This window comes from Cricetulus griseus (genome assembly GCF_003668045.3).
Source record: "Cricetulus griseus strain 17A/GY chromosome 1 unlocalized genomic scaffold, alternate assembly CriGri-PICRH-1.0 chr1_1, whole genome shotgun sequence".
Lineage (NCBI taxonomy): Eukaryota > Metazoa > Chordata > Mammalia > Rodentia > Cricetidae > Cricetulus > Cricetulus griseus.
This window is the reverse complement of record NW_023276807.1, coordinates 190,550,905-190,572,898: the sequence shown is the minus strand read 5'-3', so window position 1 is coordinate 190,572,898 and position 21,994 is coordinate 190,550,905. Positions and strand designations below refer to the sequence as shown.

Sequence of the window (21,994 nt, the reverse complement as noted above, 5' to 3'; positions counted from 1 at the left end):
AATGGCTCAGTGGTTAAGAGCACTTGCTGATTTTGCAGAGGACTGGGCTCAGTTCCCAGCACCTACATGGCAACTCAGAACTGCTTGTAACTCTAGTTGCAGGATACTGGATGCCTTCTTCTGGCCTCCGTGGAAACTGCATGCACATGGTATACTTACATGCATGCATGGAAAATACTCAACACACAAAATAAGAATATATTGATCTAAGGAAAAGTAAGAATAGACATTTTGTATAGTGTTTAAATTATTATCTCTGGCCCACCACAGAGGAGTTGTCAATGACTGCTGCAGACATTAGAATGATCATTGTGAATCCAATGGAAGGTGTCTAGTCTGGATAGGTTCAATAGAGTTCAGAGGCATTGGCTTTCTCCACATAAACCCACAAAAGGATTCCAGGAGATCTGTCTGTAAGACTAGTGTTCCAGACATGTGCTTCAAATAGTTTTTACTTCAGCTGCAAATGAGGACCCCACAGTAACCTGAATCCAAATAGAGAATGACCTGATTTCTGCAGGAGATACCTCTGCTCCCATCAGAACTCTGAAAAGGATTGAGAGCCTTGGGCTTTCATAATAGGTGACTTAGGCATATATGAGCAAATAAATGTTTGCACAGATGGCAGAATTCTCCAGAGGCTTGCTTTCTAGACAACCTGGTTATATTGTGAACAATGACCTACAGCCTCACTGCTCAACAATGATGGGTACCAATGAAAATGAAAATGATTGATAGTTATCAGCAAGAGAGTTGGCTTTTCTTGTTTAATGTATGAATTTAACTTAAAAAATGAAAACTGGGGCTAGAGAGATAGTTCAGCAGTTAAGAACAACACTGGCTGTTCTTCCAGAGGACCTGGGTTCAATTCCCAGCACCCACAAGGCAGCTCACAACTGTCTGTAACTCCAGTTCTAGGAGGTCTGACACCTTCAAACTAATGCACATAAAATTAAAAATTAAAAAAAGAAAATGATGGCACCCTTGTGTCTAATGCAGAGACTGACTCATCCTAGTAGGTGTCTGGAAATGAACTAGGTCACCCTACATCTGCTCGCACAAGAGACTCTCTAATGGTGCTGTGCTAACAGTGTCCCCTCCCATTCGTTGACCAGCTGCAGACACTGAAGGGGCATTTGGGCTCACAGGAAGACCACAAAGTACACACATTCTGAGCCCTCCTCACTCAGCCCTGTGTTAGATTATCATAACAAGAGAAATGGGAAATGGACACATTTGATCTAGATTCCATGAAGTCTGGGGAAATCACTAGACCTTATAAAAATGCACAGCTCTGCCAGGACAGCATAAGCGGCTGTGAATATAGGCCTTGTGGCCAGGCAGCTACCCTCCCTCTGCGCTCTCCCACATGTTCAGCCATCAGTGTTCTTTTCCAAGTTCCTTCTTGTTTGCATTCAGTTGTCCGTGGCTGGAAAAAAAATCTGTTCTTAATAATATTAATAGTTAAGATTAAGATTATTTTAACCTCTAAATAATGTATGTTTAACAAAACCACAGCACTTTCTAAGTAGAAAAATGACCCACACATTTTCAAAACAAAATAAGCGATCCTTTCGTATTTAAAGGGGTTTTTGAAGATGATACATTTTTGTTGTGTGTCCATTGTCACGCAGTGATCAATATTTCTTAACTTGAGAATTCTATGCTTTTGCATAACAGCAAAATAATAAAAAGCAGATTGCCAAGTGCTGTGAAGGCAGACAGCTGCCAAAAGCCTATGATTTCACCCATCCAGGCCCTGAGTATTCTGTTGCAAAAGTCAAGATGCTAATTCATTAAGGATTTCCTCAGCATCTCCTGCAGGAAATGCTCTACCCTTCCATCATGATAGCGGGCTTTCTGGGAACTTTTCTGTTCAGCCTAGCCCACAGTAATTAACTTGGCCTGGATGAGGCCAGTAATTAAAAGCAGATAGCATTTATGATTTGATGGAGAATCGAGTGCTAATACTAAAGAGGTTTTATGGACCTAAATATTTTTCCCAGCCTCCCCTAATATCAAGTTTCTTTGGAGTCCACCTAAATTAGGATGATGCTCTACCAAGAAAAAGTCACATTCCCCACTTCATCCATAAACCATATCTATAGCAAGAAAACCACTGTTAGGAACTTTTCCATCAGACTCAAGCACTCTAGCATAAACAATATGACTTAAGCAATCAACTCTTCTCTCTACATTTGCATCACCCCTGATTTTCCCACTCCTTTCTCATGAAATCAGGGACTGCTCCCCAGCAGCTAAAAATGTCATTCATACTAACCAGTTTCTCCAGAGAGAATTTACCAGAAAGCAACATTTTCAACAAGAAAGTCAGACACAAAAATATTTTGAACAGTATTCTCAGTGCCACCATTCATATTGTAGCTGATACTCTATAGTACTTCTTCCCTTAATTCTGTGGGCTCATTATAAAATTACACACAGTGAGGAAAAGTCCATGAGACAACTGCAATGAGTACTGAATAGAGAAATAGGTGACAATGACCAATCCTTGGTCTTAAGAGTTAATACAAGGTATCAACCATGTGTCAGGCTTGAGTTATATAGACAGACTTTGTCCATTGTCATCATGTTGTTGGATGACAAAAACAAGAAATTTTTTTAAAGAGTGGGGAAAAAATCAAAGCATTCAGTTATAATAAATCATTAAAACCCAAAGATGGAAATTCATAGACAGGTGGAGTGACATTTCATTGGAAGCATGGAACATTCATAACTGTTTCTACCCAGGAGGGGAGCTGAGCAAGGTGGCTTTCCAGCCAAGAAAGAAGCAGGTCCAAAAGCCCAGGGGTGGGAGAGCATTCTAAGATGCAAAACAACAGATGAGTGACCAGGAAAGCTGATACTCTTTGCATGAAGGCTGGCATCAAGAGTGGACTTTGGCTCACCAGAGTAAGATACGTCAAGGCAGTAGATAAAGCAGCAGACAGAAGGCCAGGAAATACAAAATTGATGCAAGGAATTATTTTCAAGGACTCCCTAGGTGCCCATTACATGACTAGAAACAAAATATGAGTCCAATAGTGCAACTACTTTTTTAAAATTTCCCTTTAACAGTGGAAAGAAGTATGACTAATTTTCATGCAGCAATAGCAAGTCTCATAGAAAACTACCTTGGTCACTCATAATGCCACTGCCCTGTTTCTTCAAGGAGAGGATGTGAAGTCAGACTTCTAGCTGAATTGGTGTATTGGTCACATAATCATGTGGAGATGGGGAGATGAACCTATTGATCACATGTATTACAAAGATGGCCTTCAGCAATAGGTGCCATGCTCAAAGTGGTGTGTGGTGATATCTTGCTTGTACAAATAAAGCAAGTCTGAAGGTCAGAGAGTGGAGCTTGCCCCTAGCTAACCATAGAGGTCTGGAGATTTATATAGACAGACAGGAAGTGAGGTAGCTGGGCCAAAATAGGATATAAGCAGGAAGAAATAGAAACTGGCTCTCCTGTCCGCTGAGATGCTAAGGAGGTAAGGTGTGCTGTGACTTGCTCCTTCTCTCTGATCTCTCAGCATTTCCCTCTATATCTGACTCTGGGTCTTTATTACTTAGACCAATTAAGAACTCCATTTACAGTAGTGTTGGAAAGGAAATGATGCTATTTTTACTAACAGGGTATTTCCAGATGGGTTTCAGCTTAAAAAGCTCCAGTCCATGAGATTCATACCCCCCTGGGGATACACACACCTATGGCTCCTGGCTCTTCACTGAGCATATTGCAAAAAGCCAATCACCATCTTTGTCTTCAATAAGCCTAAACACATGTAGACTTTCTGGGACAGTAGGAGTTCTTGAAAGTTTCCAGATGCATGGAAGGAAATGGTGAGCATTGCACTATAGACTAGGGTCTGGGAGAGGAGGTCACAGCAGCAGAGGAACAGGAAACTGAAAACACAGGACATGTAAATAAGTTCCAGGTAAGGTGAGAGGAAGGCTGCTTCCTGAAGAAAGAACAGCAGTGCAATGGTCTACATCAGAGAGTGCCCTGGGGTTGGCTTTTGAGATCCCTAGGGCTGTGAGCAGCAAAGGGATGAAAAGTAGGGCCCAATAGAGAAGGGTTGTGCTAAAGATCGGGCTGGAGTGAGCAGATACAGGCACCTGAAACATAGGCTTTAGGCTCCCCTAAAATCTGAGTCATGATTATCCTACTGTACTTTAAATTCTCTATTTTATTAGTTGAAATTTAAAAAAGCTCAGGTGTAGCTTAGTGACATCTTTCCAAACTAAATCCTTTTCATAGGTGACAGAAATGGTCTTCTAATTGGGCTTCTTGATAATCTCACCCTATAAGGTGTAAGGGCAGTCCTGTCCATGAGTACCTTACTTGGAATACTATAGAAAATCCACCAACAGGAGGTACATATGAACCTGCCTTTCCCAAAGGAAGATACAAGGCAAGTGCTGCTTAACAACTGGCTACCTGAGAGAGAACCAAACTGTGTGGTGAGTTCTCCCCGCTAGCTTCATCTTGGGCCATCTTGTGATTGATGACTTCAAAGCAGAAATCAATGACAAGTGTGTTTAGTAATTGTTCCTAATGCCTTGAAAAGATGGTGACATTGCAGCATCTTTGATTACAAATAATAGAAATTGATTTGAAAACATGTTCCTGTTTGTCTGAACTAACTACTCTGCTCATTTTTTTCTTTGCTCCAAACAAGAAAGAATTTTCCCCAAGGAGCTGGCATTGAGCATTGTGTTTGGCTTGGACAGCTGTCAGGAGTACATATCATCAACAGAATAGATTCAGGTTAGAAGGCACCTTCAGTTGACATATTGTTCACATGTTGGATCTGAAGGACCATGAAGGCAAGAAAACACAAAGCAGGGGTTTTCACTGATTGTAAATAGAAGTAGGCTATGAGCCCAAGAGAGATGACATTCTTATCTGTGATATCTCTGAGCCACAGTCTCACAGGCATCACATTTATCACTGCCACATCAATTCTTCCAGGCTAAGAATAAGAGAATTAAATTATTCACATGGAGAAAAACCTAGAGACCACAACAGAAATGAAGCTGGCAGCCAATATCAAACCACAGGCTGATTCTCTGGGATTATTTTAATTGTTCTTCATGCTGGTAATAAGAGGAATGTGTTCATTTCAGTCTAAACCATGTCAAAGCATGAGAATCTGTTCTGAGACAATAACTCACCCAAATTTCTGAGCCATGATAGGGAGACTAGCTGTACAGATTTGGCTGTGGTTTCCAAGTATTTCCCTAAGTCCTCAGAAGGTGCAAGAGTAGGGGGCTCCTTCCACCCATACAACAGGGATATTATGAAGGGGAAGGGAATGGGCAAGACATCTGGAAACCGGAAAAGGATTGTTGTGACACCTGTTGGGGAAAGTGATATTAGATCAAACTATACCCTAGACTAAGTTATTTGCTAATGTATAAAAGAGTGGTTTTTCAGGCTGTACATTGTCTTGTGAAACTGTTTTACAAACAGTTTTTGAGTCCATTCAGGGGGAGAAGGAGAAGTTTAGCCCTTGAGTGGACTAAGAAACTGCATTATCTGTAAGGTGCCACTCATCTAGGGCAGACTGATAGACAAATTATCCCAAGGACTAGAAAGGGGGTCACGGTATAAGTTCGTTAGGGAGACCAAAACATGGGGATATAGGGGATCCTTAAAATCATGTCAAGAAAACTAGACACAAGAACATACTGAACACACTAGGTGGACAAATGGGAATAACTCCCTCATAAAATTATGGACACCTGACACTGTGATGGCCCCATATCACATCTGATGCCTGCTATGTGCCCCAAGAACCTAGGACTCCCCAAAATAGATCAGTTATCCCATTGACACAGACTACTCAACTGTCTTTTTGTCCTCCTGTGGGTCTGTGTGGACTTGGCCATGACCTGTCTTTTCTGCTTTCTGCCCCTGACACCAACTCTTCTGCACCTGGAACCTGAGTCATCAACCAGAGAGAGAGAGAGAGAGAGAGAGAGAGAGAGAGAGAGAGAGAGAAGTGAGAGAGGGAGGGAGTATTAATGTTAGTAAATAATCTTGGAAGAAAACACGCTCCACCTCAGCCAAGCCACAAGGTCCACAGATTCTATGACAAACTGCTGTCATCAACTTGCTAAACCTTGTGACCTTATTGTTATTCAGTAAATTCTGGCATTATAGGAAGACAGAAGTGTGTGCTGGAAATAGGGGTAAAAAGAGGCAAGAGAGGACAGGAAAGCAGACATGTTCATGTGGGTAAGAATCACACAGAGCCTAGTTGGGCTGTGACTTGCTGGAGTTTAGATGGAAGAACTGGGGTTTAGACATGCCAAGGCATTCAGATCCCAGGCATTTGCTCCCATTCACATCTCTCTGTGAAAGAACTTTTATCTACAACCTTGGCTGATCTGTTTCTACAACAGGGTTGTTCCTCAGCCAGACCTGATGGAATGAACTCCATACACCATGGGCTCAGAAATGTAAACCCAGCTACATAAACACCGAATGCATGTCTATAGTGTTTGAACCAGGATAACATATAACACCAGATTGACAGGGAGAGAAGAACTGGTCTAGAGAGAGAAATACAGCAAAGGTTTGAGAAAGAAAATACAAGGGAGAAACAGTGGCAGACAGAGCCAATAGAGAAGCTGTTAGTCTTGATAGTTTCCTGTCTTCAGTGGGTCTGATCCTAATAACAATAAATCCCACATTTTATGGGTCCTGGGACCTACAGTCAATGCTTCTGAGAGATGATAAAAACACAGAGTTGGCTTTCAGCTGTCTCTAGTAATCAAGAAAATATTGAATAATTTTACTATTTGATTTTCTAATAGAGATATATAATTTCCATTGTTGTATTTCCTAATGGAATCCATCTAATACCTCATTGTAAGTACAGGGTACATTATGTAGTTCAAGAGCTGTGGAGATGGCTCAGTAACTAAGAGTACTGGCTACTCTTGAAGAAGACCCGATTCAATTCCAGGTTGCAACTGTCTGTGAGCCCAGTTCCAAGGGATATGATCCCCTCTTCTGACCACCATGGGCACCAGGTACACACAGTGGTAGTGCAACACTCATAAATATGAAAATAGATAAATGAACAAACAAGCAAATCTTTTAAAATGATAGCCTGAAGCACAGAATTCTGCTGCCAGTATCAGAGGGGGACACCTATCACTTAAAACACCACTTGGGCTCTGCAGTGCCATGACAGAACAAAATAGTGTTTCAGGCCTCTCTTACCATTCTAAAGATAGCTCCAAAGTGGGGTCTCCATGTTCCCAATACCCCAAAATCAATTACAGTAGTTTTGCACTCATGTGTTCTATAAATAGAGTTCACAGAAATATCCAAGTAGGTTATGGCTTCCATAGCTTTAAAATATGGTACCATGATGAATAGCATACTGATATAATAATAATTTGGGTGTGAACTGTTTTGGGTTTCTAGAGACAAATTCCTCTGTCTGATTCTAATACTTCTCAGACCTCCTTCCTATACCAAATTTCATTTGAGACCGACTTTTTTCCTACTCTGTGAGATTCAGGCTATCTGTTAGTATTGCCATCTCACCCTTGTGGGAAGCTATGAATCAAATAGGCCTGCATATAACAGGTTGATGGAGATGCTGAAAGAGAAAGGGCTATGGGAATAGTGAAAGTCAGTGGCTAGTGGAAGCCATCACTGTCAGAATCAAGAGTCAGTACAGGAGTTAAAGCAAAGGGAGTAAAAAAAAAATCAAAATTATAACAAGACTGTTCCCTCTATCTATACTTCAGTGGGGAACCAAGACAACATGGTTGTAAGAACTAACATTTTCAATGCTACTTGGAGTTAGAAATAGATGTGTCATCAAAGTGCTGAACAACTCTATGTTGCTGGGTATGGTAGTTTGAATGTGCGTGGCCCCCATAATCTCATAGGGAATGGCACTATTAGGAGGTGTGGCCTTGTTGAAGTGGGTGTGGTACTGTTGGAGGAAGTGGGTAGCTGTGGGAGAGAGAGGGCTTTGACGTCTTTTTGCTCAAGCTTCTCTTCCTGTGATATAGACCATTTCCTGTTGCCTGCAAGATGTAGGGCTCTCAGCTTCTCTAATACTATGTCTGTCTGCACACCACCATGTCCCATCATGGTGATAATGGACTGAGCCTCTGAACTGTAAGCAAACCCCACAATTTTACTTTATAAGAGTTTCCATGGTCATGGTAATTTTTTCACAGTCACAGTAACTTTAAGACAGAAGTTGGTACCAGGGACTAGGATTTTGCTGTTAAAGGCCTAACCATGTTTTTCTTTAGAGGAATTTGGACTTTGGTACTTTGGGATAGGAAAGCAGGGGAATGCTTTAAACACTGCTTAATGAGCCATACTAGTAGGAGCATGGGAGACAATGTGCTGATAATGATTCGAACTGTTGGACATTGGCTCAAGAAGTTTCAGAGGAGAATTTCAGCATGTGGCCTAGAGACTAGTCTTGTGATTTTGGTGAAGAAAGTGGCTGCTTTTTGCCCTTGTCTGCAAAGTTTGTCTGAGGCTAAAGTGAAGCATTTTGGATTAATTCACTGGCAGAGGAAATATAAAAACAGCCTAGTAAAGACTCTATTGTGTCGTTACTAGTGTTAACTCTAATGAAGATAAATAATGAAAAGGAGCAAGCAACACAAGAAAAATATTTGAGGAGAAAAGGAGAGCCAGAAAATGGAATGGAGCTAAATCCTGTATTCAAGGAGATAAACAGATTAAGAAATGGAATAAGGGGGTATGGTGACCTCAGGGCAAGATCCCACCCAGCTAAATTTCCAACTTGTGAAAAGGAATTAAAGAAAAGCTTAGATCCAGTTGTAGCAGTGCATGCCTTTAATCCTAGCACTGGAAAGGCAGAGACTGGCAGATCTCTGAGTTTGAGGCCAGCCTGGTCTATAAATACAGTTTCAAAACAGCCAAGTTTAGGTAATAAAGACAACCATGGGAAATAGAAAGCTAATGAAGATGTGATTATATGAGAGGGCCATGTTCCAGACCCAGAAAGCAGCAGAACTTGGGAGCTTTGGCCATGTGGGTCTGGCTTTAAAGTTAAGGATAGAAGAAACAAACAGGTTATGGAATTGCCTCCATGCCTAAGGAAAGATAATTGAGGCCAGGCATGTGCCAGGGGTTTCCCCAAATGGAGACCTAGAGAGACCACTATGTAAGGCTATGAAGTTGAAGCTGGATTGCCTTGGAGACCCCAAGATGTTGGAGATGCCAGAGTCATGGGATACCTGACAAGGAGGGCTGTTAACAGGCAGTAGAAACAGCCCAGGAGGAAAAAGTATGTTGCAGTTAACAAAGATGAAGGAAGCAGGAGATCTGAAGAATGTTTTAATATCAGGCATGGAGATACAGCGTCTGGAGTTTGCCCAGCTGGTTTTTTGTTTTCTGTTTGTCCAGTATTTCCTCACTATGCTTCCCTCCCTACATTTTGGAACAGCAATGCATATCCTTGTCATTATGTGTTAGAAGTATGTGATCTGCTCTCTGATTTTGATTTTATAGGGGATTACAGTTAAGAGATTACATGAATCTTAGAAGAGACTTTGAATTTTGAACTTTTAAACATTGTTGAGACTTTAACAGACTATGGGTATAGACAGAGGTTCTGTCCTGCCTGGTCCCACAACTATTTAGCCCCAAATAAACACACAGAGACATATATTAAATATAAACTGTTTGGCCAATGGCTCAGGCTTCTTACTGGCTAGCTCTCTCATAATTATTAACTCATAACTACTAATCTATGTATTTCTATATTATCTTATCTTCCCAACGGCTACATGGCATCCCTCTCGAAACTTCTCTCTGCATCCTCTTCCCCAGAATTCTCCTCATCTTGTAGCCCTGCCTATATGTTCTGCCTGGCTACTGGCCAATCAATGCTTTATTCATCAACTAATAAAAGAAACATACATACAGAAGAACATCCCCCATCATGTGGGGACTTTTGAAGTTGGACTACATGCATTTTACATTACGATATTGTTACAAGCTTATGGGGGTCAGGGAGTGGAATGTGGTAGTTTGAATGTAATTGGCCCCCATAATCACATAGGGAGTGGCACTATTATCAAGTGTGGCCTTGGTGAATTAGGTGTGGCCTTGCTGGAAGAAGTGTGTTGCTGTGCGGGCAGACTTTGGGGTCTCTTTTGCTCAAGCTTCGCTCAGGCTCAGTGTGACACAGACTATTTCCTGTTGCCTGTAAGATATAGAACTCTCAGCTATTTCTCTAGCACCATGTCTGCCTGCAGGCTGCCATGTCCCACCATCATGATAATGGACTGAACCTCTGAACTTTAAGCAAGTCACACCAATTAAATGTTTTCCTTTATAAGAGTTGCTGTGGTCATGGTGTCTCTTCACAGCAATAGAAACCCTAACTAAGAGACAAGTTAACCAAAGCTTAATGGTCTCATCCATTTCTGCAGAAGCTGGCCTGTCACTATCAACAGGTACATATCATGAAACCACAACCAACTCATAAACAGCAATAAACACGTGAAATCCAAAAGGCTCTTTCATTTACATACCTAAGCTTCTCTAGTATTGGCTATCATCTATGTAGAATTTATATCCTTTCTAAAGTTAAATTTATACTGCTGACTAATAGTCTTATAACAACTGCAAAGAAAACACAAACTAGACTCTGAAAGATAAATAAAATCCCAACACCAGTAACAATAAAAAGGATTTAAAAGAGGAGTCTACTACCAAGTAGAGGAAGAAAATATTTGGGTGGCTATAAATGGTTCCCTAAATCAGGAACATACATCAGCATCCGCTGAAAAAAAATAATTATAATAGTAATCTGTTGTGATGGAAATAAAGTACGGGAATATTTATCGTCTGCGCCAGAGTTCTAATGATTGTGGGGCCAGAAGTGAAGTGTCACAGCATGCGCCACATGTTTTTAACACGGTTTCCAAAGGCTCTGGAGGCTGTTAAATTTAATGAACCCATCTGCTATGAAATAGAGGTCCCAACGTAATCAGCTTCCTCCATGCCAAGTAATGCAGATGGCAGCCTCTGTTCCACCACCCAGCAGGACTGTTTGTGTGTTTCTCTGCCCCGATGACTGTGACTTCTTTGATATGCAGTGGTGTCTTGAGAAAATACTGTAAATTCCATTTCCAACCTCCAACAACACTTCCTTACGATGGCTTTGACACCCTTGAGTAATTGCTTCTAGGCAGCAAGAAGTTGTAGCTTAAAGCAATCACCCAAATGACTCCTCAATGGCCGAGGTGCCATTCCTAGATGGGAAACTGAAACAAATGTGCAATTTATCAAACCCAAAAGCATTTTCTTCAAGTTGGACTTAGTGGGGGGTGAGGAGGAAGGATACAGGTCCAATTTGCCAATGCAAGTTAATAGGTTTGAAGTTCCTGCAGATTGCCTACTGAATTGCATTGCCAGCAAATGGGAGGGACAGGAGGGCTGGGTAATGAATTCTCATTATTTTAAATGGTCACATTCCCACTGTTTTTGAAAGATTTCTTTGCTTCCCTTCTGTGTATCACCAAGATCTGTGCAAACTCCCCTGGAGGGGTTTATCAGAGTGTGGATGCTTCTTAGGCTTGATGCTGCCTCTGCCCTATATGGCAAGCTGGGTAGCTTTCCCGGGCTGATTAAGACCCAACTGCAAAGTGCAAGTGATTTGCTTACAAAATGGAACAAATTCCACTCGTAATGATTTTTCGCTCTGCACCTCCAAGATAATGGCTGTGCATGACTCGTGTTCAGATGAGAAGCCTGTGAATTCCAGAATTCTGGTGTTTGCTGTTTTGCCAATTAATACATGAGATCTTATTAAATTAAACATAATTAATGTTGTTAACATTCATTCATTTATTTGGTCTTCACCAGGAAAACAAATTGAATAGAGCAGCTAGAGCAGACATAGAATATTTAATCATACTGGTAATAAGAAGCCAGGAGGATGAGTCATGAAAAGAGCTTTGTCCTTCTGATGGTAGAGCCAGGATTGGTAAATGCAACCTATGGCCCCAAATGCAAGAATCCAAATCCAGGCTTTGTTCACAGTTCAGCATTTCCCAGAACTTGTCCAGACTTAGGATATCATAAGTCAGTATGTAATGAGTAAAAAAGCAGAGCTACACTCACAGGTTAGTGTGAATTGCTCTGTCAACTATTGGCGATTATGTAACTATATCTGTTAATGCTGGGTGTTTAGTTACAATACCTAGTGAGTCAAGCAGGCAGGAATTCCTGTCATTTTACCAGCTAAACCAGGCAACTTGGGAGAAAGAAGATCAAGTGTTCAGTTTTACTAGACAATTAACAATGCCAACTTCCTGGGGACTGGGTGGAAATGATAGACACCTCTAGGGTCATGGGTTTTCTACTTCCAAATGAGTGAAAAAACACTTTTCACACCACAGCATAATGAAAACAACCATGCTGCCGGAAGTTCATGGAAAACTCAAACTTGGCAGAAGAACGGACACAGCCTCTCTGGTCTGAGAGTTGGTACAATAAGGCATGGCTTGATTTTCTACTGGCATTATCATCCCTTCTCAAACCAGAGTACAGAGCCAGAGAAGCTGCTGAGGCAAATGATATTCTAAACCAGGTCCCAGGACTTCTGCCCCCAACAAGTACATCCCTATAAAATCCCTTGCCCTTAAGAATGGGCAGGAAAGGATACCACTCCCATAATCAAATAACCAAAAAATTGACTTTGAATTCATGAAAGGGAGTTTAGCCTGCTGAGCTTAACCTAATGAGTTAAACCATTAAGGGGAGGTTGAGTACAGGGTGATAAATTGTACTGGTCTAGAAGTAAGTTTGTGTGACTATAGGAACAATGTGATAAGGAATTGCAGGTAGCCTCTGAACGTGGTCTGTAGGTGGCAAGAAAATGCTTACAACTGCAAGCAATGAAATTCTGTCTAAAACTTGACCATCCAACTCATTCTGGAAAAGAAGTCTGAGCTGTAGATAAGTGCTAAAGCACAGCTACAGTTAACCGCAGCCTTGTGTGTGCTCCAGAGTAGATGGTCACCTGTAGGAACCTCAAGACCATGCTCTGTACTGTTTACAGCAGTTAAATGCATGGCTCTTTGTTACCTGGCCACGGGGAACTAACACAGCTATGTGGATGATGCTGAGCTGTGGAAGAAAGAAGGATGGATGAAGAGAAGTCAGGAAGTGAGGGAAGTCAGAACAGGGGAGAAGAGAGGTAACAGTCCCATCCTTAGAGCCAACCCTGGAGGGCAGGTTTCATTTCCATCTTATAGGGGTACCTGGCTAGGTGGCAGAGCTAATATGGACTATATGTGTGTGCGTATGACACCAGGACTACCATTTTAACTCCACATTCAGAGTTCTTAGCTCAAGACCTAAGATAGATTTTATGCATATGTAAATACTTTGAAGGGTTTTAAGTCAACAACTCCACCAGAGTTAACACATATCAAGAAGCGATTGACTGCCTGTCACGGTAGCAAGGGCTCATTGTTGCAAACTGAGTTACATAAGGTCGGTGCTAACACTGGATTTTTCTGGATGGATGGGTTAGGATAGAATATCAGGTATTTTGAAGTCATCAATACATTTGACAATACTAATCGGTGTTGGAACTGCCTTCCCAGGCATACCCAGAGGTGGGTGTCACTGACTTCAGACATGTTTCTTGAGTCAATAAGGGTCAATCACTACTGGCAGTTAGGAAATCAAAGTATGCTGAAGTCCAGCAGCACACTTACGGGATCCCAAAAACAGGTAGGATCATCTTAGAACTCAGATTCCATGAATCCAGAATGAAAATCCAATATTGGTCCCAATGTATAAATGACGGGGTTGTTTGGTTTGAGTGTTCGTTTGTGTTAGTGCTTGAGTTGCAGGATCTAGGCCTAGATAACTAGTTTGAAGACTGTGGTTCTCAGTCAAAGGCACTTGATGGGGTCACAGCAACTCCTGCCTCACCCACAGAGCTTGTAAACACTCAGCAACATAAGCAATGGACCAAGAGGCCTCTCTACATCTCCAAGGTGAGAAGGTTCCTCAGGAGCTTAGTTATTTAGTGGATTTGGAAATTTGTAACAGCAGATGACAGGGAAGCCGGGAAACCTTGCTGAGCTGTCTGACCAAATCCTGGGTTCCAGGTTTTGTGTGCAGCAGACAGTTCGTGAGAAGGTGGGATGTGTCAGCTCTCTCATCTTGCCATATGGAGCTTACTTAGTAATGAGCCATGGCTGTTGGGGCACAGAATATTAATTCCACATGGAGCATAAAACATCAGAGGTAATCCTTATGCAACTACTTTCCCAGGTAAGCTGTAGGCCACCCTCCTTTCTTCTGCCGTCAGGGGTTATGTATGTAGAAAAGCCTTGAGTGGCAATGTGATCTCCATGAGCTACAGGTTATAATTCCAGCCAGAAAAATCGACATGAGCCCCACATCCTCTACCTCTCGTTGGTGATGCTAATTTTACAGAAATACTCAAGATGTTGTTGGGACACTCCCACTACACCGTGTACTAGTGAGCAGACATAGTATCCTACTGTTCAGGTACTATTTTTTTCCTCACAATTAATTAAAAATAATCCCTGTAGAAGCACTTTGAGACAATAAAAATGTCCTTCTCATCATCAAACTTTTGCCCTCAATTTCCAATCCATTGATGATGTTGGCTCTAAATGAGTTTGGTGACCATCAACTACTGGGGCTGCAGAATTGTGACTCTCTAGCTCCATTACCCATCCCTTACAACTTGGCATGGTATTATGGATTATAATCCCTTTCCCACATAGTTTATCTGTTCATTATTTGTTCACTATCAGTAAAAATACATGGATTGCTGTTTTACTCAGCAAGCCATATTCTATCACTATTGTATACGTTGTTCTGAGTTCAACCTGTCCCAGGAGATGAACAAGAGATTCTTAATGTAAACTACATGTTTTTAATATGGTCATGCTTTTTTTTTAGTATTTCTTTATTTTCTGGTATAAAATATTTCATGTTTTCTTTATTCAGAAAAGAAAGGAACTATAACTACCCCAGTCCTAGAATGAATAACTTTCCCAAGGAATCCTAGTTCTTGTTCCTGGGAGAGGCTCTGGCTCTTGGATAAATTCATTGCTGTGCTAATACTTCTGAGTCTAGGCTCTCTCAGGGAACATAGCAGGAACTGTATTCTGAAGCTTTTGGTCCAGTCTAACCCATAGGCACCTGCCTTGTTTTGAACAATTTCGATGTGTTCACTTCCAACATCCTCCCAACATATACTAAGAATTGCTTATCACTACAAGTGATGCTAAGAAAGTTTAAATTTACTTGTAGTATTTTTAGTTTGAAAGCAATTACTAAGCATTTTATTCAAAATTTAATATATATATTACTACTATGTCAAAAAATTAATTCAAAAGGTTAGTTATGTTTTCTTTTCCCTAATTTCTGGGTAAATTTGCTATTTAAAATAAAATTGTTTTCTTTTAAACTTGTTGGCACCTCATTTTTCTTCCATTCTTATTGTTACTATTTTAATGTTTGAATACACAGAATACATGCTTTCAAAAGTCAAAACTACACACACACACACACACACACACACACACACACACACAAATAAATAAATGTAATAAGAGTTAAGTTTGTGTTGTTTTGGTTTAGTTTGATTTTTTGTTTTAAATTTGAGCTGGCCAGATGGCTCAAGAGACAAAGGCACCAGGAGCCACATGGTATAAGGAATGAACCAAAAATCTGCAAGTTGTCCTCTGACCTCCACTCATGCGGTATGGTATATGTACTCCATGCCTCCCCCACACACACACATACGTGTATGCCCACTAAATATAACAATGTTTAAAGTTAAAACTAGGCTAAGGATACAGCTAGGATAGGTACAGTGCTTATTATGCAAGCACAAAGACAGGAGTTCAGTTTCCTAGAAACCACATAAAGCTAGACTCAGTAGTGCATATCTGTAACCAGAAACAAGAAAATCCCTGGAATTGTACAGGCTTGCTAGCCTGGAGTATGCAGTGGCAAGAACAAATGACTCAAACAAGGTGAAAGGTCGGGACTGCTCTTGAAATTAAAGATTGTTCTCTCACCTCCACATGTGCACTGTGGCATGCATTTACCTGTCTGCACACACACACACACACACACACACACACACACACACACACACACACACCATACACTTATGCAAATATACAACAAAACAGAAATCAAAACTATGCAAAAAGAGATGTGTCATTGCCTTCCCAGTCTGTGTCTTCTCGTTTATTACAGGTAAGCCGTTCCATGGACTTCTAATTTCCCTAACTTCACGTTTCTGTTTGCACTTACATAATGTCTCACGCAGCCTTCTGTCTTACACAACAGGCCACCTAGAAGACTCACTCTTGCATTTTGCTCACTTTCCTCAGCAATATATCCTATGACTACATAAACACTCTATGCCTAAAAGCAGAGACTGCCCACATTCTTACTGCAATAGTCTATGGCTCACACAATCAATCTTTAATGTTTGGGGAGTTAGACCAACATTTGGAAATTACACACAGTTCTAGTGAACAAACATCTGTACATGCTTTTGTCTTGATGGAGAATTATCTTCATGGTTCCAAGTATGACTACTGAGGCAAAGGGCACCCTCTCCCCCATAGAGACCATCCCCCACTGTACATTTCCATAGTGAGCTATGGAAGTTCTCCCTTGCTGGCATCCTCATCAGCAGAGTGCCTGGCTAAGTTTCTAATTTCTATCACTCTGCTGTTGTGAAATGGTATCTCATCACAGTTTATTTTGCATTTTTTTTGCTATGGGTAAAAGAGTATATTTTTCCATCTTAAGAGCCATTTTGTTATTTTTGAAACTTGCTTATGTTTTCTGCTAATTTCTCTTTCTATAGGAATTTTGGAAGAGTCTCCTCAATTTTTCAAAATGTTTTAGTATATCATTTATTTGTTTATGCTTGTGAGTGAGGCTGGCATTATATGTCGTGGTGCTAAGTATGGAGGTCAAAGGGTAACCCATGATAATTAGTTCTCTTTTTACCTTGAATGTCCACAGGATCAAACTTATCAGGTTTGCTGAGAGCCTTTACCTGGCAAGCTAACTTGTCAGTCCCTCAACTTTTAAAATGTTCTTTGTCTTTTAAAATTATGGCCTAGCTCTGCTAAGATTAGATCATACACTAAGTTCCCATATGTCGTCAGCCCTTTTATTGACCTCTGCTCTGTTAATCTCTCCAAGCTGAAACATCATATGCTTTAACTTTAGATTCTGTTGCTATATTTTTATATTGAGAAATTAAAACAACCAATCCACCTGGATTTCTAGAGTTTGCATGACACTGCAGAGTAGTTTGAACTTCAGCACCAGCTAGACACACACTTCTTCTTTGCTATTGGTTTTTCAGCCTCACTTAACCACAAGGAAGAAGAGATGGCACTACGGCTGTTGTGGCCCTTGCCAGTTGCCATTGTTATAAACATGGTGTCAACTTAAATATGGCAGCCTAGCTGTTTGGTTACTACAGTTTAGAACCGAACTGGGATCCGACTCCCACACTGACAAAAGATCACACTGTCACCAGCAACTGGAAAGTGCTTCCCAGCCCTCACTACTCATCTCCACATAACTTCCTGTGATTAGTCATCCTTCTGAACCAGGAGTTCTATGGTTCTATCTATGTCTTCAAGGACCCACTGTGTCCTTGAAGGCTGGGGGTGGGGGGTGAGCTATCATGGCCTGGATGTGTCAGGGTGTCCCCAGTTTGGTTCTCATGTGTTGTTATTGTCCTGTGTGTGCTTGAAGCTGCCAGAAATAAGGCAAGAACAAGAACAGGAGCTCCCAGAGAGAGGAAAGTATGCCCAAGGCAGCCATGGAGACCACTACAGAACACAGCTGTGTCTGTGTTGCCATGATTAATGTGATGTGAATCCCAACAAAACTGACAGTGTTAAAGTCCCAAAAGAACATTTACAATCAATAAATGAAACCCACCACTCCCATCAGACTGGTTATCACTATGAAAAATCACCCTGAAATTATAAAAAAAAAAAAAAAAAACACAGCTGGAGAATGATTACTGGATGACTGGCAAAGCCCCTCCTTTTGAGCACAAACTGGAATCCAACTTTTCAGGATCCCATGATCAAAGTTCACATAGCCTTGCTTATAGAATCCCACATAATCATATTTTTTGCTTGTCTATGGGAGGAAAACGTAATTGCATCCTCAGTGGTGGCCCTCATTTGTTAACACAGTGAGCTTTTTACCGAGACCCAATGATCCATTACTGGGACTCACACATAGCCAAGTGGGACATGGGAAAGTGACAAACCAAAAGGGAGACTGTCTGATACTTTCAGAATGCAGGTCATTTCTGTGGTCATTTTCCAGCATGACTTTGCTCACTGAGGTGAACAATATCAACTGAACCTACAATTTGGGACAGTGTTACTAAAGCCCATTACTGATGGAGAATGAATGGCTTGTCTCTAAAAAACCTTGCACTGAAACACAAGGGAAAACCCAGCCTCTCCCCAAAGGGCCCTGCAGACTCACGGTGCTGTCGATGTATGCTTCAGTCCACACTACATCATGCTCCTGGTCAATGACTTTGGGTCGGCTGAGCACATGGAGGTATTCCATGACATTTTCCTGCACATCAGCCAAGGTGGAGATCTGGGTGAAAAATCCTGCCAAAAGGAGGGCAGGGCTTAGAAACACACAGGAGAGCATGCATTAGGGAACACACGTTGGCCAGAGCCCAAATTGCCTTCTTCATCATTCTGAAGTGTTGGATCTCATCCCTCCCTCTTGAAGTGAGCTGTATCTTCACTGACAGAGTATGGTCACCAAAAGGAATAAATTTAAATTAAATTAACCCACACAGAAACACTTGTTGCTGACTGTTGAAGGCTACCCCCCACCACACACACACACACCTTGTATGTTACAAAGAAATCAGAGTTCTCACTCCAGGCAATCCTGTTTTTCCCACATTAGTGAACATATTTCCAAGGAGAAAACTACAAATCACAAGATTAAAACAGATCCCAACATCATAATTTGAATAACAGTAATTACTAATTACTAATGTACTAAAAAAAAGTGCCACAAAGTTTGATAACCCCCTTTTTCTTTTCTTTGCTTTGTTTTCTTTTTGAGACAGGTTTGGTATGGTCATGTCACTCTGACTGGCTTTGAACTTGTAGCAATTTTCCTGCTTCAGCTTCCTGGATGCTGAGCTGGGATGACTCATTTATTTTTAATAATATTATGGGAGGATTATTATTGTATAATGATAATATGACTGAAGTGGACTAAAGACTTGTGTTTTGCCCATGCTCCACCAGCATTGAGTGGAAATTATAGAAAAGATCACAGGCTGTGGGTTTCTTGGTTTTGATTGTTCTTTACATGTCTCTTGTTTTGTACTCATTACTTCCATAGTATTTTACCCCACGTATGATGGAGGCTGGAATTTCAGATCCTACTTTAATGTCACTGTCAGACTGACATGCCTGGTTTCTACCCAACAGAAAATGTTCTAACCACGAAGTCGTTCTGTAGGTAATGTTGCCTGTTTGATCTTGAGTTCAGGGCACTTCAACTTGGAGTCTGGTAGGCTTTGCTTCCAGATAGGAGGTTTAAAAAGAAAGAGAACACTGGGCACAGGCCTGGCTCACTCAGAGGAAGCCATTTGTTCAAGTCTATATGGAAAGCTGTCTTAGCAGAATGAACAGGCTTGGGCCATGAAGATAGGAGAAAAGAACTACAAAATAGCACAGTCACCATTAAGCTAAGACATTATAGGGGCAGCCAATCAAGCCTGGCTACACTGAGCCAGGGTCTCTGGAGTTGAACACTGAGGGATAAGGGAGGGGATTAGTGCGGGACAGGCGATTGAGGAGTGTGTCTGGCAAAGCAGAGAATACAAGGGAAGCATCTAGATTACAGAGAATCGGGCCCCTTCTGGGAAGGGAAAATAGCTCAGAATGGCCCCAATTTAAGAGTTTGACAGAGAGCAGAAATGACCCAAAGACATAGGCCCAGCAAAGCATAGCAAAGAGTTGAGATCTTGTCCTAAAGCAGGTGATTACAGAAGAACTTAAAGGTGGGGACACAGTATAGATACAGATTCATGCTGCTGCTTCTTGTCACTAAGGATCAATTCCTACTCATAAAATAAGTCAGAGATGGCTTAAAGGGACTCTAAAATCAGAAATGTTGCAGCACTTGTATAACAATTATAGACTTTCCTTGTGTCTGAACCAAGCATACAGTAAGGAAATACCAGCCCTTCCACTGTCCGGGATGGGCTGGACCCTCCAAGAACATTTCCAAACAAAGGCCAGCTGGTTCGAATTTGGTGTGCCAGTTACAAACAGGTTGGGACCATGTGGCTTCTGGTTTCCTGATGACAACTCTGCACAGTGCTAATTAGCATGCATTATCACTCCTAGCTGCCCCACCCTTGTGGCCATGACTATTCAGGCAAACAGGGCCCCAGAGGAGGAGTGGGGGTGCGTGTTAAAGCAGGAGATCCCAGAACAGGACCTGTGAGTTCTCTTGGAGGTCTGACCCACACCCCGCTTAGGGAGACCCATTGGTATATGTCTCCTAGGTGGTCCAGCTGAGTGGCATGGCTAGCAAGAAATGCTTTATAAGGGACTGCTGGAGGACAAGGAACATGCCTTACCCAACAGGAGTCATCTGTCCATGCCATGAAACTGTAAGTCACTTTAGAAGAAGAAAGAAACTATTTACTATCTCTGCTAGTAGCTAGACCTTGGGTTCTGGGTAGAGAACCTTGCACATCGTACAAGCTAAGGAGGGCATCACTGTGTTAGTCGGTTTTCTGGTTCAGGATCTGGATGTGGACCCTTGGATGAGCATTTTCACTGTGGATTTGTTCCTGTGAAGACAGTCAGTCTTAGAAGAGCTCCTTGATTGCCTCTATTTTCACGTCTAATCCTCAAAGCCAACATTGGAAGCTCTCCGATTTAGGTTTTCCAAAACATGGCCAAGAGAAAAAAGGAGATGGATATGTGATAGAAGATGAAGGACACAGCTCATCAGGTTAAAGAGTGATATTGGAAAGGTGTCAATCACACTTGGAAAGGATTGAGCTGAGAAATGACTGCTACTTGGCCTTGTTTATCACAGTCAAAGTCCAATCGTTACAACAAGCTCACTTTTCAGAGCCTCAGACCTGCAGTCAGCCTTTTACCCGATAGCTCTCATGGATGAACTTGGGAATCCAGGATAAAATCCAAAAAGCCAACTCTTGGCTTTCCTCTCCAACCCCCTTCCTCTAATCTGTTAGCCTTTCCCGTCTTAGCAACAACACCCAGACTGGTTAGATCCAAAGCAGAAGAAACACCCTAGACCCCCACCATCACTCCCAGCTCCATCCCTGGTCCCATATCTAACTCAGCAGCATGTTTTCTGGTCCAGTCTCTAAAACACACTCAAGATTAATGTTCCTTCTTGAGCACTTTAGCCCCACTCCAAGGTTCCATGGCATATAAGTAAAAGTGCAACCAGAGCCTCCCCATGGCCCCCTCCCCTCATTTAGAATTAAGGATCATCTGAAAGTATAAAGTATACTTTCATCTGTCTAGCTAAAGCACTATAACAGCTTCCACGTGGACTTAGAATGAAATCTAAATGCCTTACCCTGACCTCCAAGAGCTTTTCTCCATTGCCCCCACTTTCCTGGAAAACCTCACATGCTGTTGCTGGCTTTCACTTCACCTTTCTCCTGTTCTCCTATGCTGAACTGGCCCTGACCCTCACCCCCAGCCTGCTAAGAACCTTTTCACTTTCTGCTCTGGACACTATCACCTAGTTTTCTATGTGGGTCCATTTTATCAGTGATGGGTTGGTGGGAGGAGTCTCTCCCCGACTGACTGACTCATCGAACTCACTTTCTCTCTATGCATTTTGCTTTGGTGTCTTGAGAATACTGAGTCT

The 21,994-nt window shown here is 41.7% G+C and overlaps 1 protein-coding gene across 1 annotated transcript in view; it reads right to left on the bottom strand.

Moving 5' to 3' along the window:
• Cacna2d3 (calcium voltage-gated channel auxiliary subunit alpha2delta 3) overlaps positions 1-21,994 on the bottom strand; it is an 804,511-nt gene that overhangs the window by 249,976 nt on the left and 532,541 nt on the right. The window contains exon 13 of the mRNA XM_027389601.2: positions 18,578-18,711. Coding sequence (XP_027245402.1) covers positions 18,578-18,711 — 134 coding nt within the window. The remainder of the gene's footprint in view (positions 1-18,577; positions 18,712-21,994) is intronic.